The sequence below is a fragment of the Palaemon carinicauda genome, chromosome 23 (assembly GCF_036898095.1).
Source record: "Palaemon carinicauda isolate YSFRI2023 chromosome 23, ASM3689809v2, whole genome shotgun sequence".
In the NCBI taxonomy this organism is placed as follows: domain Eukaryota; kingdom Metazoa; phylum Arthropoda; class Malacostraca; order Decapoda; family Palaemonidae; genus Palaemon; species Palaemon carinicauda.
In genome coordinates, this window is record NC_090747.1 from 90,986,397 (window position 1) to 91,003,575 (window position 17,179).

A 17,179-nucleotide genomic window follows, 5' to 3' on the forward strand; every position below is an offset into this window, starting at 1 on the left:
TCCCTTCAAAGCACTGCTGGAATAATGCTTTATTGTAGAGTTTCTTAAGAAAGCTGATGACCTGCTGGTCCACGAGCTAGATTAAGGAAATTATGTTATGGGGCAGGAACTTCACTGTAATGATGTTAAACTCATGCAGTAACTCAACCTCCATGCTTGGAGGGTAAGCAAGAGCATCTATGATGACAGGGAGAGCATTTAGAGAAAACTGTTTTACCTATAAATATTTCTTTATATATTTACAAAAAGTTTTTTTGTTCCACTCACAATATAATTGTTTAGTTTTCCACGCTTTAATGTTAGCACTCCATATCACTTTCAATGGGTTTCTTTTGTCCCATTATTTCTTTTAAAGCTTTTGAAGTCTCTTAGTGATACATTAGTGGAGGCTGTAGTTTTAAATCACCATTTGCTTTTCCACGCAATTACGAAGTTAACCTGTCTCTCATTTGCTTTTCCTAGCAATAAATTTGTCTTTCATGCGATATAGGTCCTGTTTGGCTTTATTTTTCCAAAAGATGATTGTTAAATTACAATTGGACATCTTGGTGATAAATCCCTCAGCCTCTGTATACAATAGTTCCTAAACTCATCAACAAATTCATTTGCAGCTTTTGTGCAAGCCCTGGAGTCATCCTGTGCTTCATCACACTAAGTATGTCACTCTTAAAGTTACCAAATTAAACATGACTGGTTTTAAATACTTCGCTGCTATTAGAACTTGTTTGAGGCATGTTTATCAGTAGATCAGCATGTAACTTTGTTTGCAATTGAGAGCCTCAGAAACACAATCCTCAGCTATTTTTTTATTTATCCAAATCAACAACAATTCTTTTAACTTCCTCAAATTTATGTGATCGATTTTGTTACAGCTTTCTCTTCCCTAATAATATTGCCTCTTTTTATGGCCTCTTTACCAATAATTTTTGTTGTTGGTTGGCTTTTTTTAGTTACCTTCTTAGGACCCATCATGAATTAGTTTACTAAAAGTACTGTATATAGAAAGATAAAAAAGCCCTTTCAAACTTTATAGAATATTATAGTATGAAAGTGCACTGAGCAAGAGCTATGGTGAGACTGAGATGTGTTGCTTTGTTTTCAGCCAAGAATGATCATACAATACTGTGCAAGAGGTACACATGATGTCTGCCAACTCATACAGATTCTAAAAGGTGTTCCAAATTGCAAAATAAGTGATGAATTACAAGACTGCTTTTTATTCTCAAAAGGCATTGAGGAACCAATTCAACAAATTGGAAAATATTCATGTGGCCAGATATGAATGTAAGTATTTTCATCCCTAGGATATAGTTTTTCATCAACTATAATAATGTACATGAATCATGTTGAATCTTAAACTTGAAAGGAGTATAACCCTTCAATTGGTACCAGTCTTGAGGTTTATACCAACACAAAAAGTGAATTAATTCTTCAATTTAGTGATCAAATGTATTTGACAACGTTTAAATAAGCATGGAGGAAAAATCGCAAGACACTATGAAAACTTGAATGGTTGTTGAAAATGTTAACAATGTAATTAACAATATGTGGTGAGCACGGGCAAGTAGCCCCGCCCACTCTCTTGTCATATCTATTCGCTTTTGACCTGTCATCTCCAAACTGAGAATGGCAATTGAGGTGGGAATCTAGATTTAAAAGACTCAGGTTTGCATAGCTATGAAAAATATAAATTACTTTTAAAATATTCTATTTGTTCCTACAGGTATAAAAACATTTCATCCATAAAAATAGGAAGATTCACTTATTGGTGGGTAGGATATCTCCCTAGAACTGAACTGGTTGATTCTTTTTCTTCCCTTGAATATGCCATTCTCCATGTCCCTTATGAGAGCGACATAGATAACTGCAGGAACCTCCTATCATTTCATCATAGGGATTACTAGGATGATAAGGCCTAGCCAGTACTTTTTCGTTGAAGGAATCTTCCTCCCCCCAAAAGGGAGATGCAGTTTGCAATGAAATACCGGGTGCATAATGTCTAGTGGATTGATATTTATTCCACCAACCTCCCCCTTGTTAAGGGAGAACTATTTCTTACAGATCCAGTCTAATAAGAATGGAGCTCAGAAGTGTAGCTTCCCAGCATCGATGTCGGATCCAATGTGGAACTGTATGAATGTTTCATCAGGAAAGAAAAAGCAGAGGAGCCAGTTATTTTACCTTTCATCCAAAATTAAATCAGACACATTATCATAGCTCAGATGCTTTCTGTCCCGTATGGGAGCGGTCTGGCTACACAACTACTTGATCAGTCAAGGACGAAGAAGTTTAAAGTACCTGTGGGTATGCTCCCTTGAATAGAAGGATGTACAGGATGTTTAGTGCTTCTAAACTCCTTCATCACCAGACAAATTGCAAAATTCTTCTGCATTAAAGTGGGAACAATACTCCTGATTTCATGAGCTTTAGTTTGTCTTAATACTGTACTAAGATTTCCTTAAAGGCCTCACTAAGCCAGAAAGAGACTGTGTTCTTCGACACTTCTTTCTTGGCTCTCCCAGTGTTAAGGAAGAGTCACTTCTACTCAAGCCTTAGATATTGAGTCTTGTTTAGCTAGCACAGCAGAGTCCTCATGGGACACAAAATCTTTTTATTACCACATATGAAGCAAAAGGATGGTTCCTGGATTTTGATCACAAACTTTGGGCACTAAACTTAAGAAACCTTCTTTCAACTTTCAAAATACAACTCTCCAACACTACGGTTGGTAAAAAAAGCCTCGAGAGTCAGATATCTATCTGATGACCTCCTCAAAAGCTCATATGGCGAAGACGCAAGAGACTTGAGAACACGAGTCTTATTCCACTCTGGGAGCCTTGGGTTCCAGGTGTGACAAGACTACTTGAAGCTCTTCACAGGCATAGAATACCTGAAAAGATTGTAAACATCATAATTGCTATGCATAGGGGACCTTTTTGTTGGGTAGTAGTTGATGGTAGTCTTACAAATACATTTCAAATCAAGACTGGAGTACTACAAGATGGAATACAGTCCCCTCTACTGTTTATTTCGGTGATTGATTACGTTATGAACAAAGTATTGCAAGGAATGAAAATGGCATTCAATCAAAAGGTGACCAGAGATTATGTATAAAGGTTTAAAGGCCGCTCATGAATGGCAGAGGCAAGGGACACAGAGACTGACCATATATGCTGTACATATCAGCATCCAAGCCCCCTCTCCACTCAAGCTAGGATCAGGCTATGACTACTGACGACTCGGCAGGTAGACCTATAAACCTCCTATCCTTAGCTCACAAGGATGATAAGGTTACAGACACTAAAGGAACTAACAAATGGTCTTGACTATGTAGATGATATAGTTCTAAGTGCCTCTACAGTTGCTGAAATGCAGGAAATGATTGAAAAGATTAGTACTGGAGGGGAGAAAGGCTGGATTGGTAATCAAAAGTTCAAACTTGCAACAAATGTTTTTATATTGAACAGGCTGACATAAGTCTTTGAATAGTTTATATATAAAATATCTGTTTTAATGTTGTTACTGTTTTTATTTTTTCTAATTGTTCATTAATTTCCATATCGTTTACTTAAATCCTTATTTCCTTTCCTCACTGGGCTATTTTCTCTGATGGAGCCCTTTGGCTTTTAGCATCTTGCTTTTCCAACTAGGGTTGTAGCTTAGCTAATAATAATAATAACTAGGGTTCCGGGCAGTGATGAGACGAACTGGCTCATTGGAAGAGTAATATTACCCAACACACATTTTCAAAAATTTAGGAACCATTATTACCAGCAATTGATCACTAGTTACAGAATTCAAAAAGAGAATAAGGAGGGAAGAACAAGAAATGGGTATGCTAAAAAGTCTGGAGGTCAAATCGAATATCATTTCATAGCAAAATCAAAATCTACATTTCACTTGTAAGATCGATATTAACTTATGAGCACCAGTCGTGGTATTTCACTATATCAACGGATACCAAATTTCTTGTCTTTAAGAATAAAGCATTGAGAAGGATTGTGGGAATCAAATGGCATTTGTGAAGTGGCAGGTTTGCCCAATTATCAAGATGGAGATGGACAGGGCGTATTTTAATAAGGAAAGGTAAGTTAATCCAGGATGTATCTGATTGGACGTCGGTGGACAGGCGAGGGTGTGCTAGACCTAAAATGTGGCTGATGACAATGCTAAGGGAGGTTGGATCTGACAATTCTCAGTGGAACTCGAGCGATGACAAAGGAAATAAACATATGGTGTGAATTACTGAGGCCCAATGCATCCTGTGGGTGCCGTTGGATTAAGTAAGTAGGCTACGCTTAAATAGGGATCAGAACAAGCAGTTTTGATGATTCATAAAGAAAAGGAAATAACAAGCAGGTCACCATCATCAGGTCAGTTTAACATTCCCACAAAAGAACAGAATTGTGGAAAACAGGCAAATGGGAGATCATGTGTGCCAGTGTGCACATTATATATATATATATATATATATATATATATATATATATATATATATATATATATATATATATATATATATATATATATATATATATATAATATAATATATATATATATATATATATATATATAATATATATATATATATATATATATATATATATATATATATATATATATATATATATATATGTATACATATATATATATATATATATATATATATATATATATATATATATATATATATATATATATATATATATATATATATATATATATATATATATATGGTATTATTTCAGACATACAGACAGACAGATATTTAGTTCACCGTTATTAAGTACATACATTTATTAGGAATAGTTTCTTCTCGCTATCATTTGTTATAAATCTAGTTTTTCTTAAATGAAAATTACATCTTTTACACACATTATATATATATATATATATATATATATATATATATATATATATATATATATATATATATATATATATATATATATATATATATATATATATATATATATATATATATACACACACACATATATATATATATATATATATATATATATATATATATATATATATATATATATATATATATATATATATATCTGGACCTGGCCATAAAAACAAAGATCCTGTGTCACGTGATAAAACAAACAAATAAAAAAGGAATAAACAAACCGAATTATGATTGGAGGAACTAACTTCGTTCCTAAACGCACAAAGGAGATGACCAATTAAGCCAACATTTTGTATAACTGCTGACCCAGGATGCATTTACAAGCAAGCACATTTGTTGTCAATAATGTTATTGACAATACAATATATTTCAAAATGTCATTAACCGGTGTGAAGGTTCGCCTTATCATCATTTCTGCAGTGTTGCCAACACGAACACGGAAAAGAATTTTCCTATTTTTAATTGCAAAATATTTACAAAGTGAAACATGATATTTATAAAGGCAATTTGAAATAACTGCCATTAAGAAAAAAAGGAAAATACATATCATGTAAGACAAGCCCTTATTGAAAATAACATTGCGCAATCGTTATCCAATTTAAGTAAATATATATATTTATATATATTGTAACTACGTGTTACATTATTTTGACAATTTCTAAATTAAAGTAATGTAAATAGTCTTCTATATTGGAAGATAAAGCAAAGGAAGGATTAGCTGTTTTTGCATCTGGCAATATTACAGAAGCTATAGAAACAAGTATGGCGGCAACAAGGCGGCTGCAGAAGGTAAACCCTGCTCTATTATTAACTCCCGTAGTGAAAGTTTTCCTACATGGTCCTTGCTATTAACTTTGGAAGCTATTAAAAAGTGATGTTGTCATTAGGAAAGCAATTCTTAACGTTTAGTTGTAAGAGAACAGTCATTACCTCACGTGACAACTTGGGGAATCAGGTCGCAGGGAAATGTTTGGCTTCTCTCCCCCATTTCGGTGCATTTAATTCCTCGGAATTCGATGCACGACTGATTGGAATTGAATTCCGGGATCCAAATACCTTTTCAGAATCCCGTGTTTGAATTGACTTATTTTCTATAAATGCAATTAACTCCTAATCCTGACATTAACAATTAATGGAAAGGTACTTTAACCCCACCTATGGTAAACTGCCGTTTGACAAATTGCCTATGTAGACTACCATAGTTCAGTTACTCCTTTAGATGATAGGTAGTTCATGGTTATATTCATCACTGTGACGGCCTCTTGGTCTTGATATTGTTCCTAAATACCTTTGTTAAATTACAGGTCAAGGTAGAAAGGTTAATTCAAGGTAGGTGATTGTAGATCGAGAGATAAGCTTATCTCCCTTACTTTCAATTCTATCGAAGTCGTGTATAGAATAAAAAATGTCCAGTGTCTTCTAAAACCCCCGGTTATGTACTATTTGAAAGATTAAGACTATTTTTGAAAATGGTCAAAATTATCCTACAATTGTCAAGCTGAACTTAATCCCTTGCAGGTGTTATATAATACGTTGTTAGCTACGAGACTGGGGGTGTATGTATGATAGCGGCCACCTGCATGTATTATTATGTCTAACTTGGAATACGGCAGTGTAAGGGCGGGGGGGGGGGGGGGTCGCTGGAGAGCGTCAGCACCCCGTTAGGTAAGTAGGTAAGGACACAGCTCGTAGGTTAGGTTAGGGGGGAAAGTTTAGGTTAGTTGATGTCTATTTTTAATCAATGCGTGAGGAACTGACCGCTGATATACAAAGGCTCCCGAGACTGAAACTGACATAATTTAACATAGACCTTCTAACATACTATTTTGAACCTCATATTCTATCGACAGAGATTATTATCAACATAAGTGCTTTATGTAAAAGTTCCTTATTGTCTTTGGACATTAATGCCCCATTTTATTTTCTGTACTATTGGGGCTGGTATTCATTTTCATTCTCCTTTCAAGTTGCCAATCAGAGAATTGTACACTAGCAGTATTTTCTGTGACTACTCAATTACCCTCCCTTCTAAAGAGATACTGTCAGTCTACCTCAGACATTTTGAGAAACTTCACCTATGTAGCCCTTTAAGTGAGGCTGTGGTTGTTCGGATCATGCCATTTCCAGGTTTGAGGAAATGAGGCATTACTGGTATCGGTAAATATATATTTTAATTTCTAGTCAAATACGTGAAGCATATGTTATTCCTACGTGCTATCTTGTGTTTTATGCATTTCTGGCCATGATTATTGTAGCAAACCACCCGTTCATGAGTTTTTGGACCCCCTTGTATAAAGACAATCATGGGGGACCCCTGTGGAAAACCAGGGTTTTTTGGGTGTAGAAATGCCAAAAAAACAAGTGATTTGTAGCAATAATAATGGTAAAAAATGCATAATAATACACAAGATTATCAGTTGGAAAAATATATGGTTCATGTAATTGGCGGAAAATTAAAGTATCATAATTATCTATTGATTCACTTCACGTCCTCCTAATGGTTTTTGCTTCACTTTGCTCGTGGAAAAAGAAAAACTGCAAGCTCCGTATGTACTGGCAAGAGGTAATATTGAGCTGAGCTCACAATCCCCGTGACTCATTATTTCGGAGTTTTTTTACTTTCACGTGAGTAAGAATAGCTATACACTGAACGGAGAGTGTTCTTGTTGTTGGGCGGAGGGATTTGCCTTTCCATCGGCACCTCCTTGGGTTTCTTCTTTATTCTAATTCTTTTATTTTCTTCTCTCTTTTTTTCCACATTTGATATATTCTTTTCTTTTCTCTATTCCTTCTTTCTTGAACAGCACGTTTCCTATTATCTTCTTCTTTTCTTCTTCATTTCCATCTTAATTAATTTCTGACATTTGTGAAATTATACACAATTTTGTGAGCCTTTGTGCTTAGCATGTAATAATGATAATGAGAAAAAATGATAGTAAATTTAATTGTTCATTACTTCCGATATACTGTTGTTATTTCTTTTCCTCACTCGGCTATTTTTCCCTGTTGGAGTCTATGGGCTTATAGCATCCTGCTTTTCTAACTATGGTTGTAGCTTATCTAGCAATAATAAATACAGTACAGAAGTTCATTCTAGCTTAACCTAACATAGCCTAGGGTACCGGGTTTTACTTGACTGATGGTGTGTCATGAGTCACAAAGAGAAATACAGGGTGATATTTGTCATCTTCCTTGTAAACCTCCCTCTCAACTTATTACATTGTTTTCCCCAACTATTTATGGAGAAAATTAATATTGTACAGTGGAAGTTGCTCAATATGTCAAAATTCCGCAAAAAAAAAAAAAAAAGAAACACAAAAACTTTCACAAGTAAAATAGTCAACTTCCCAAACATATTTATTTTGAGAACCTATCCTTATCCACCTCTATGTCAGTGATCAATATTACCCTGGAAACTATTAAAAGAACAGTTTATTTTACATTTGGAATAATTTACTTCCTTATATGGCTAATTGTTTTTAGAGCTTACACCATATATGAAAACTTTTGTTATAAATGAAGCATTTTATTTTCACAAATTTGCATTATGGTTTTAACCATGTAACACTACTTACCTTTAATGGTCAGCACTAGCCATACCTGAGATACTGTAATTAGTTTGCAATGAAACACTGTTCCCTTAGAAACTTTTTAAAAAGAAATATGCATTTGTTCCAACACGAATACAGTACTTACCTCGAACTACTTTCTTAGGAGTTACCTGTAATCTCCTCTCTACCGACCAGAGTTTTGTGTAGTATACCCTAAACCCGTTTTCTATTGAGGGCTAACCCGGGAGTAAGAGAACGTGCCCCGAGGGTAGCCTTTGCGCTAGGTCGAGGTCCACTTGGGTCGTGAGCGCCAGTAAGTTCTCTGGTCGCAACGTGATACCACGTCGCTCTCGTCTCTCGACGCTTGTGTCCTGCGTGGTAACTTTGTGCTTATCCCTTGTGTTCCTGTGCGTTCACTACCCTTCCTTGTGCTTCCCAAGTGTATCCCTTTGATTCCCTGCGTTCCTGTGTCTTGTGGTTGTGCGCTATGGAGCAAATCCGCCGTTGTCCTGGGCCTAGAGCCGGAAAATAGTGTGGAGCGTTCCTCTCCAAACCTGAAGTGGATCCTCACTCCCTTTGCTCCTCCTGTAGGGGCAAGATGTGCTCTCCTTCAGATGCGTGCTTTGAGTGTGTTGGTTGGAGTGAGATTCAGTGGGTGCGATACGGCACGAAGAAAAAGAAGTCGTCGAAACGTTCGCCCAGAAAATCTAGCGTCTCTTCGCCGCTACCGTTACCCAGTGGACGGTCCGACGGGGCTTCTGTCTCTCCTTCCCCTACCCAGAGTAGGGGACGAGGTAAGTCCGTGGTGGGGAAAGAGCCGAGGGTTCTTCCCCAGGAGTCTGGTGTGTGTGAAGTGGGAGTTGCGGGGCCTTCTCGGGCTAGTGGGGAGCCTGGTAGTGCTGTGTCGGGGGGTTCTGGAGACTCGCCCCTTGTGCTTGGGGGGCACGTTTCCTCCGATGACCCCTTATGGTGTAGCTATGTTGTTCCTGTTTCTTCGCCCCCTTCGTGGGCCTGTGTTTCAGGTTCTTCGGCAGGCGGCGACACCCAGGGTAAGTTAGACTCCACAGTAAGTGATTTTTTCTGGTGGAAGCTCCCTAAAACGCCAGGTAGGTCCCCTATGCGGATGGAAGAGGGCCTGGATACCTGGTTCCCTAGTGTTGGGCGCCAACCCTCGTTCCCAGCTCCTCAGACGTCGGTTCCAGAAACCTTCCTGCAACCCTCTACCTCGGGTACGCAACAAGTCGCGAAGCCCTCCGCGGCTCCCGCTATTGCCCGCCGTGCGGGTGGTACGGTGTCGTCAGGCTCTTTGGATGATGGGGAGTCATTCTCTTCAGAAGAAGAAGCCAGGAGGAGACATCGGCGCCGGGGGGAGCGGTCCAGGAGCAGGCTTTCCCGCTCAAGATCCCGTTCGAGGGTCAGCAGGAGACAGTCCCGCTCTCCACGGAGGAAACACAGGAGGAGTAGGTCCCCCGATGGTGATTGGGTATTCGTTCCCCGTAAGTCAGAGTTACAGTGTTCCCCAGACCGGCGATCCAGGGATTTCTCGTCACGGAGACCATCCTCCAGACGTAGGTATGACCCTCGCAGGGAGAAATGCGAGAAGGCCTCTGCAGGCAGGCGTAAGACCGCGAAGCTTCCGGTTCACCCCGCCCAGCGGGGGGAGCCGTGCTTCCTTACGGGCAGCCTGGCCGAATCAGCCCAGCTGGTGCGGCCCTCGGACTTTAAGGAACGGTTCCCGCTGTCGGGTCAGCCCACGGGATCCGCGTCCTTGTCCCCCAGAGAGCATGATCGGACGGTAGTCCTCGCCGGCTCGGCGATGCCAGTCCTAACCCCCGTACCTAGTACGGAGGTCTCCGCCGGGAAGACCAGTACCTCCGCAGGGGTGTGCCAGTGCCAAGGCGCCCGGTGGGAGTGCCCGGTGACCCGACTCCCCGGGATCAGGTCGAGGGTTCGGCCTACGGTAGGGAAGGTTCCCCGACCGAGGACTTGGCTCGAAAAGTTATAAGCCTGATCAGGAGGCATCTCAGAATTGAAGAGCCAGTTGCTACCGATGAGGACTACTGGAGGTCCAGCCTTACCCGGTTGATGCTAGCACCTGGCCAACAAAAATCCTCCCTGGCACTTCCTGTGGCCCGAGATCTCGTCCTGGGCCGAGAGCACGTCGATAGAGTGGTAGCAGGCAATGCCGAAGCTCCCAAGACGCAGAGCTCTTCGAAGTTGCTCCAAGGGCTCAAAACACAGAGCAGGGTCTATGTGCCAGAGGGACAACGACCGGGAGCCTGCAAAGTGGAACCTGCTCTCGACATTCTGGGACAGGGTGCCTCGGAGGACAGAGCCTCTTCAGCCCCCGATTTGTTTTTCACAATCGGAGGCTGCGATGATGGAGGAAATGTCTAAGGACCTAGTTCACGTCTTCTCTTGGTTGGACTGGTGGGCTTCCACACTAGTAGGTGTGCAAGCAACATATGACCTGACAGACCCAGAACAGCAATCCTGAGGGAGCTTATCATCTCCGGGGGCAAGACCCTTAAGTTCCTCACCTACCAGTCCCTCGCCCTGTCAGCGAATTGGGTGCTTCGCAAAAGGGACACCATCCTGGCGAAGCTTTCCCGGAAGGTCCCAGACAGAGAGGCGAGGGCCATGAGGAGCCTTCCTGTGTGGGATGACTCCTTGTTCCCCTGAAGAAGTTAGAGGAGATCATGGAGAAGGTGGCTAAGAGAAAAGAAGTAAACGCGCCCAGGGGCCTCCTTACCGGAAGTAAACGCGCCCAGGCCTCCACCGGTAAGGAAGTCCCCCGACAAGATGTCAGCCTCAGACGGTTCCTCGGCTCCTCAGGGCCCGCCTAGCCTGACGAGGAGAGAAGCCCCTTCTTCCTCGTGGGCCTCAGCATCTCAGCCCCCCCCCCCCCCCCCCCCCCCCCCCCCCCCCCCCCCCCCCCCCCCCGTAGAGGAGCCTCAGCAGCATCGGCCTCGTTTAGGACAGGTTATTCTGCCTCCTGGAGAGGCCGTTCAGGCCGCTCCTCCAGGAGGAGGTAAAGTGGGAGGCCCCCTACTCCTGCCCAAGCCTCAGGTTGGGGGCTGCCTCAGACTACATTGTCAAGCATGGAAGGCTCACGGAGCAAAGCCCTGGACAGTGTCCGTACTAAAGGAGGGTTACAGGTTAACGTTCTTAGCAGAACCTCCCCCTCTAATTCCGGCCAGCCTGTCGGAGTGGTTGGTACCCAAGGACCCATTGAAGAGGGCTGTCCTTCAAGAGGAGGTGTCCACCATGTTGGAAAAGGGCGCTATGGAGGAGATCCTACACCCAGGGCCGGGTTCTACAGCCGCCTGTTCCTGGTAGAAAAGGCGACGGGGGTATGGAGACCGGTGATAGATCTGTCGGCTCTCAACAAGTTTGTAAGAAAGACAAGAGTTCAAAATGGACACTCCGAAGTCGGTCCTGCTGTCCTTGAGGGAGAAAGACTACACGATGACCATAGACCTCAAGGACGCTTACTTCCAAATTCCGGTCCACCCCTCAAGTCAGAAGTTTCTCCAGGTGAAATGGGGTACCCTGATCCTGCAATTCAAGACCCTTTGCTTCGGATTGTCGACAGCTCCCCAGGTATTCACGAGAGTCTTCACGACAGTCTCGGTGTGGGCTCACGAGCGAGGCATTCGCCTCATCCGGTACCTGGACGACTGGTTGCTTCTTTCCTCCTCGAAGGACGTTTTGAAGGAGCAAGGTATGAAACTACTACAGTTTTGCAAGGGTCTGGGTATCATGATCAACCCAGAAAAATCGAACCTATCTCCCTCCACCAGAATGACCTATTTGGGGATGACGCTGGATTCCCTACTAGTGAAAGCTTTTCCGTCGGAGGAGAGGATAAGCAATCTGATGAAGATCCTTCGTCCGTTCCTGTCGGGGCAACCCAGGAGGGCGAAGGACTGGCAAAGACTAATAGGTCATCTGGTGTCGTTGGAAAAAATGGTTCCCCAGGGGAGACTCAGACTCAGAGCCGTCCAATGGAACCATGGAACCTGGAGAACTTCTGGAGCCAACTGGACTCGCACCAGAAATTAATCCCAGTCCTATCAAACACAATACCCTCCCTGGAATGGTGGCATTGCCGGTCGAACTCGCTCAAGGGGATGCCCTTCGCGAACGACCCTCCCGAGTTACTTCTATTCACAGACGCCTCCAACCAGGTATGGGGAGCCCATCTCCTCAACGGGACGGCGAGAGGAACCTGGATGGACGGGGAGAAGGACTTACACATCAATGTCCTAGAGTTGAAGGCGGTCCAGAAAGCTTGCCTGCACTTCATCGATCTACTAAGGGGAAACACTGTGGCGTTGATGTGCGACAACGCCACAGTGGTAGCGTACATGAAGAAGCAAGGAGGCTTGAAATCAAGGGAATTGTGCGATCTCGCCCTAGAGATCCTAGATTGGGCAGAAGCGAACCAAGTTGTGTTATTGGCAAGGTTCATCCTCGGGAAAAAGAACGTTCTAGCCGACGGTCTCAGCAGGATGGGTCAAATAGTAGGGACAGAATGGTCCCTCCTTCCAGAAGTAGCCAAGCTCATCATTCAACGTTGGGGTTCCCCGGTGATGGACCTCTTTGCAACCAAACTGAACGCGCAACTTCCCGTGTATTGCTCTCCTGTCCCAGACCCAAGGGCAGCCTTGGAGGATGCCTTTCAGCACAAGTGGGACAACCTAGACATGTACGCTTTTCCCCCCTTCACGTTGATCAGGCAAGTACTCAACAGGGTAAGGACTGCCCGAAACTTAAGGATGACTTTGGTAGCGCCCTGGTGGCCGGAGAGAGAGTGGTTCGCAGACCTAAAAGACCTGGCGAGTCATCCTCCGTGGCCACTCCCCGACAGGTCAGATCTTCTACAACAGCCGCACTTTCTCAGGTTCCACGACAACCCACAGTCTCTACGCCTTCATGCCTGGAGACTATCGAGCGGCTCCTGAAGAAGGAAGGATATTCAGCAGGAACAGCTAAGAGGATGTCGCTATACCTGAGAAGGTCGTCGGCAGCGGTCTACTAAGCGAAGTGGGCCTCTTTCACGAAGTGGTGCGCTTCGAAGCGCATAAAGCCCCTCAAAGCCTCGGTCCCAGACATAGCAGACTTTCTGGTATATCTCAGGGACGAGATAGGGATGTCAATCCCAGCTATAAAAGGAGTACGAGCAGCCTTGGGTCAAGTCTTCCTTCTGAAGGGCATCGACCTGGGTTCCTCTAGACACATCTCTATGCTTGTCAGGAGTTTTGAACAGTCCTGCCCGCCGCAAGCAGTTAGGTTGCCTCAGTGGGTCTTAGCTAGGGTCCTGAAGATGTTAAGTAGCCCCCCTTCGAGCCAATGAAGGATATTGTAGACAGGGATCTCACTCTCAAGACAGTCTTTTTACTGGCCTTGGCTTCTGCGAAAAGGGTAGGGGAGATCCATGGGTTGTCTTATGACGTCTCTCATTCGAAGGGGTGGAAAGAGATCTCTTTCAAGTTCGTTCCTTCGTTTGTGGCGAAAATCCAAAACCCAGCTGTCTGGGACCCAAAATTCGAAGGTTTCTCTCTGCCAGCTATTCCTAGGACGGGGAATCCTGAGGATTTGAGGTTATGCCCTGTCCGTGCCATTAGAAAATACCTTGAAAGGACTGCACATCTCCGGCCAGGCATCAAGAGCCTTTTCGTCTCCACAGGTGTTACTAAGAAACAGGTATCGAAGAATACCATTTCCTTCTGGTTGAGACTAGTTATTGCCAGGGCCTACAAGGAGGAGGGTCTGGCCTTGTCAGGCACTCCCAAACCCCTTGACATCAGAGGTCTGAGCACTTCCTTAGCCTTTGAGAAAAACATGGCAGTGGGTCAGATCCTTCGTGCGGGTACCTGGTCGAACCAGTCAACCTTTACTGCCCATTACCTCAAGGACTACTCAAGGAGGTCCTTAGACGGGTTCTCCATTGGAACAGTCATCTCCGCGCTCCAAGTGATTTAACGGTAAAGCCCCAGGCTCAATCGTGGATAGTAAAACCAGGAAACACAGGTTCGTTCCCTTTCACCCTAATCCCCGTTTCCTATCCCTATTGGAGATAACCCTCTTGTAATCATTGGAGAACACGTCTCTGCAACTGCATTACTGGACTCAACATCAGAAGAAGTTTTTCAAAGGGTGAGTACTTAGACACTAACGTGAGCTCTTTGTGTAGTACCCTATCGTCCGTTTTCCCAGTACAGTATGTTTTTTTTTATACCTTGGCCTCTTGGCGTCCGCTTGCTGGGTCTGAGGGTCAGGAAGGCACTCCCACCTCCTAAAGTGTAAGTCTCCTAAGAAAGTAGTTCGAGGTAAGTATTCGTGTTGGAACAAATAAAAAATTTTAAGTAATTTTTATTTTTCCTAACATACTTACCGAGAACTACTTTCGGGTAATGGCCCTCCCTACCTTCCCCGAGTGCCTCTCTGCCCTTGCAAGAATTTTTGCAACATCCGAGGAACTTACTGGCGCTCACGACCCAAGCGGACCTCGACCTAGCGCAAAGGCTACTCTCGGGGCACGTTCTCTTACTCCCGGGTTAGCCCTCAATAGAAAACGGGTTTAGGGTATACTACACAAAAAACTGGTCGGTAGAGAGGAGATTACTGTACAGGTAACTCCTAAGAAAGTAGTTCTCGGTAAGTATGTTAGGAAAAATAAAAATTACTTAAAATTTTTGATTTTCCTTGATGAAACATCATGTTGAATTTATTGCAAAGAACTAAAAACTAAAGCTCAAGTTCATGGGTTAAATGGCATATACAAGAACCTCAGTCTAGAGAAAAAACTGGAATGGTAACACTTCCTATAACTCAGGGTATAGCAGATGAATAACTCAATAGGTTGAAAAGATTATCAGGGATATATACATGAATTTCGGACACTTAAGATTATACTCTTGTTCTGTTAGTACGTATAAAACTTTCTAAAACTAAGATTATACTCGTGTTCTGTTAGTACGTATAAAACTTTCTAAAACTAAGATTATACTCGTATTCTGTTAGTACGTATAAAACTTTCTAAAACTGAACAGTTTCTTTAGAGTCATTCTGTAGTTCATAAAGAGTGTATATTATTGTTCCCACCTTATTCAGAACAGTATGATACAATGGGAGAAGACTGTTAATGTTGTAGTACCGTATTTAAGTGTTATTACTATATTTTTAAACTGTTTACAGGAATTGGCAGACATCCGAAAGTCCGGGATTAAGTCCTTTCGTGATATACAAGTGGATGAGAGTAATATATTAACATGGCAAGGCCTTATTGTTCCGGTAAGTAGCATTACACTACTGTATTCATATAGAGGGTAGATTTTGATATATTTTTATTGAATGTGCAGTACACTAGTGATTAAGGCAAAGATAAGTTTCTCATGTATTCTATGGTATATTTCAGGAAAATCCACCGTACAATAAAGGAGCGTTTCGCATTGAAGTTAATTTTCCAGCAGAATATCCTTTCAAGCCTCCTAAGATAAACTTTAAAACTAAAATTTACCATCCAAATGTCGATGAGAAAGGGCAGGTAAGCATTTTTCAAATTTTTCATCATATTCTTCTTTAGTTACATTTAGTGGAAACAATGAATCAAAATGAAAATTCATTTAGTAAGCATTCAAGAGTGATGATTCATTGATGGATGACAGATGGTAAGTATGAAGTAAAATTTCTGAAGTAGAAGAGTGAATGTGAAAGTTTGAAGGATTATCTTATAGTATGTAAGTGATTAAGAATAACTGATATATTGCTCCAATATAGTAGTAAACAAATTGCCAGATTGTTAGCCTGTATGAATCAGACCAAATCTGTTGGTTAACTGGCTACTGTAATTTAGCTTGACAATCAACCCAGACTAACACTCTGAACCCTTAGTATCCCTGAATAAACTTTTAAGATTGGTCACCAATAGAAATTTCCAATTGCCAGACAGGGAGAAATTAACTACAGTACTGAAAAAAGGAAATAGATAATGGCTGTGTCCTTTCTTAGGGTTTCAAGCCCCATATTTGGGTTGATCTGGTTTTTTTTTCCTTTCTTTCTTTTTTGTTTGTGGGGGGAGTTATTGCTACACGAATCAAAATCAATAAAATCTATTCTTAATATCCAAGGTGGTAAGGTTCTAGAATATTTTTACAGTTAGAAAAAATACTAATTGCTATTAGAAATTTGTTGGTTTTCCTAGTTAAACTTCCTGCCTCCACCACCCGTCAGTTCTTGGGCCAAAGGTTAATAGTGATGTAATTCAGTCAGACAGATGGGTAACCCCCCTCTGACTTCCATCAAACTACCACACTCGCCTTTATTAACAATTCAATGGCCATTAAAGTTTTCACGGATGACATACTCCCTAAAGGGCTCATGTTTGTATAGCCAGGCAAAATACGAATAACGCAGATAATTAGTGATTTGTTGGCATTCAAGGCAATAGAAATTTTGAGAAAACTGTCTATCCGACCTCAGAATTCTCTCAAGTAATTGTGGTATTCCAATTTGATGAGTAAATGATGCTTTTTGTAATGAAAAAAAAAATGGATACAAAAGTAAAGCAAATAATCCATGTTTTATGGTAATGAAGAAATCAGCAAGGCCTTATTCATTTAACAAGTGGTTACTCCATAGAAGCCACTCATGATTAACTCTCCAGATTTAAAGAATCTAAATACTTCTAAACCCAATGGAAAAT

General features: G+C 41.9%; 1 protein-coding gene across 1 annotated transcript in view; it reads left to right on the forward strand.

The window, feature by feature from the left end:
- Positions 1–5,646: 5,646 nt before the first annotated feature.
- LOC137617230 (ubiquitin-conjugating enzyme E2 L3) overlaps positions 5,647–17,179 on the forward strand; it is a 31,143-nt gene continuing 19,610 nt past the window's right edge. The window contains exons 1-3 of the mRNA XM_068347172.1: positions 5,647–5,707; positions 15,673–15,768; positions 15,893–16,021. Coding sequence (XP_068203273.1) covers positions 5,681–5,707; positions 15,673–15,768; positions 15,893–16,021 — 252 coding nt within the window. The 5' untranslated portion in view covers positions 5,647–5,680. The remainder of the gene's footprint in view (positions 5,708–15,672; positions 15,769–15,892; positions 16,022–17,179) is intronic.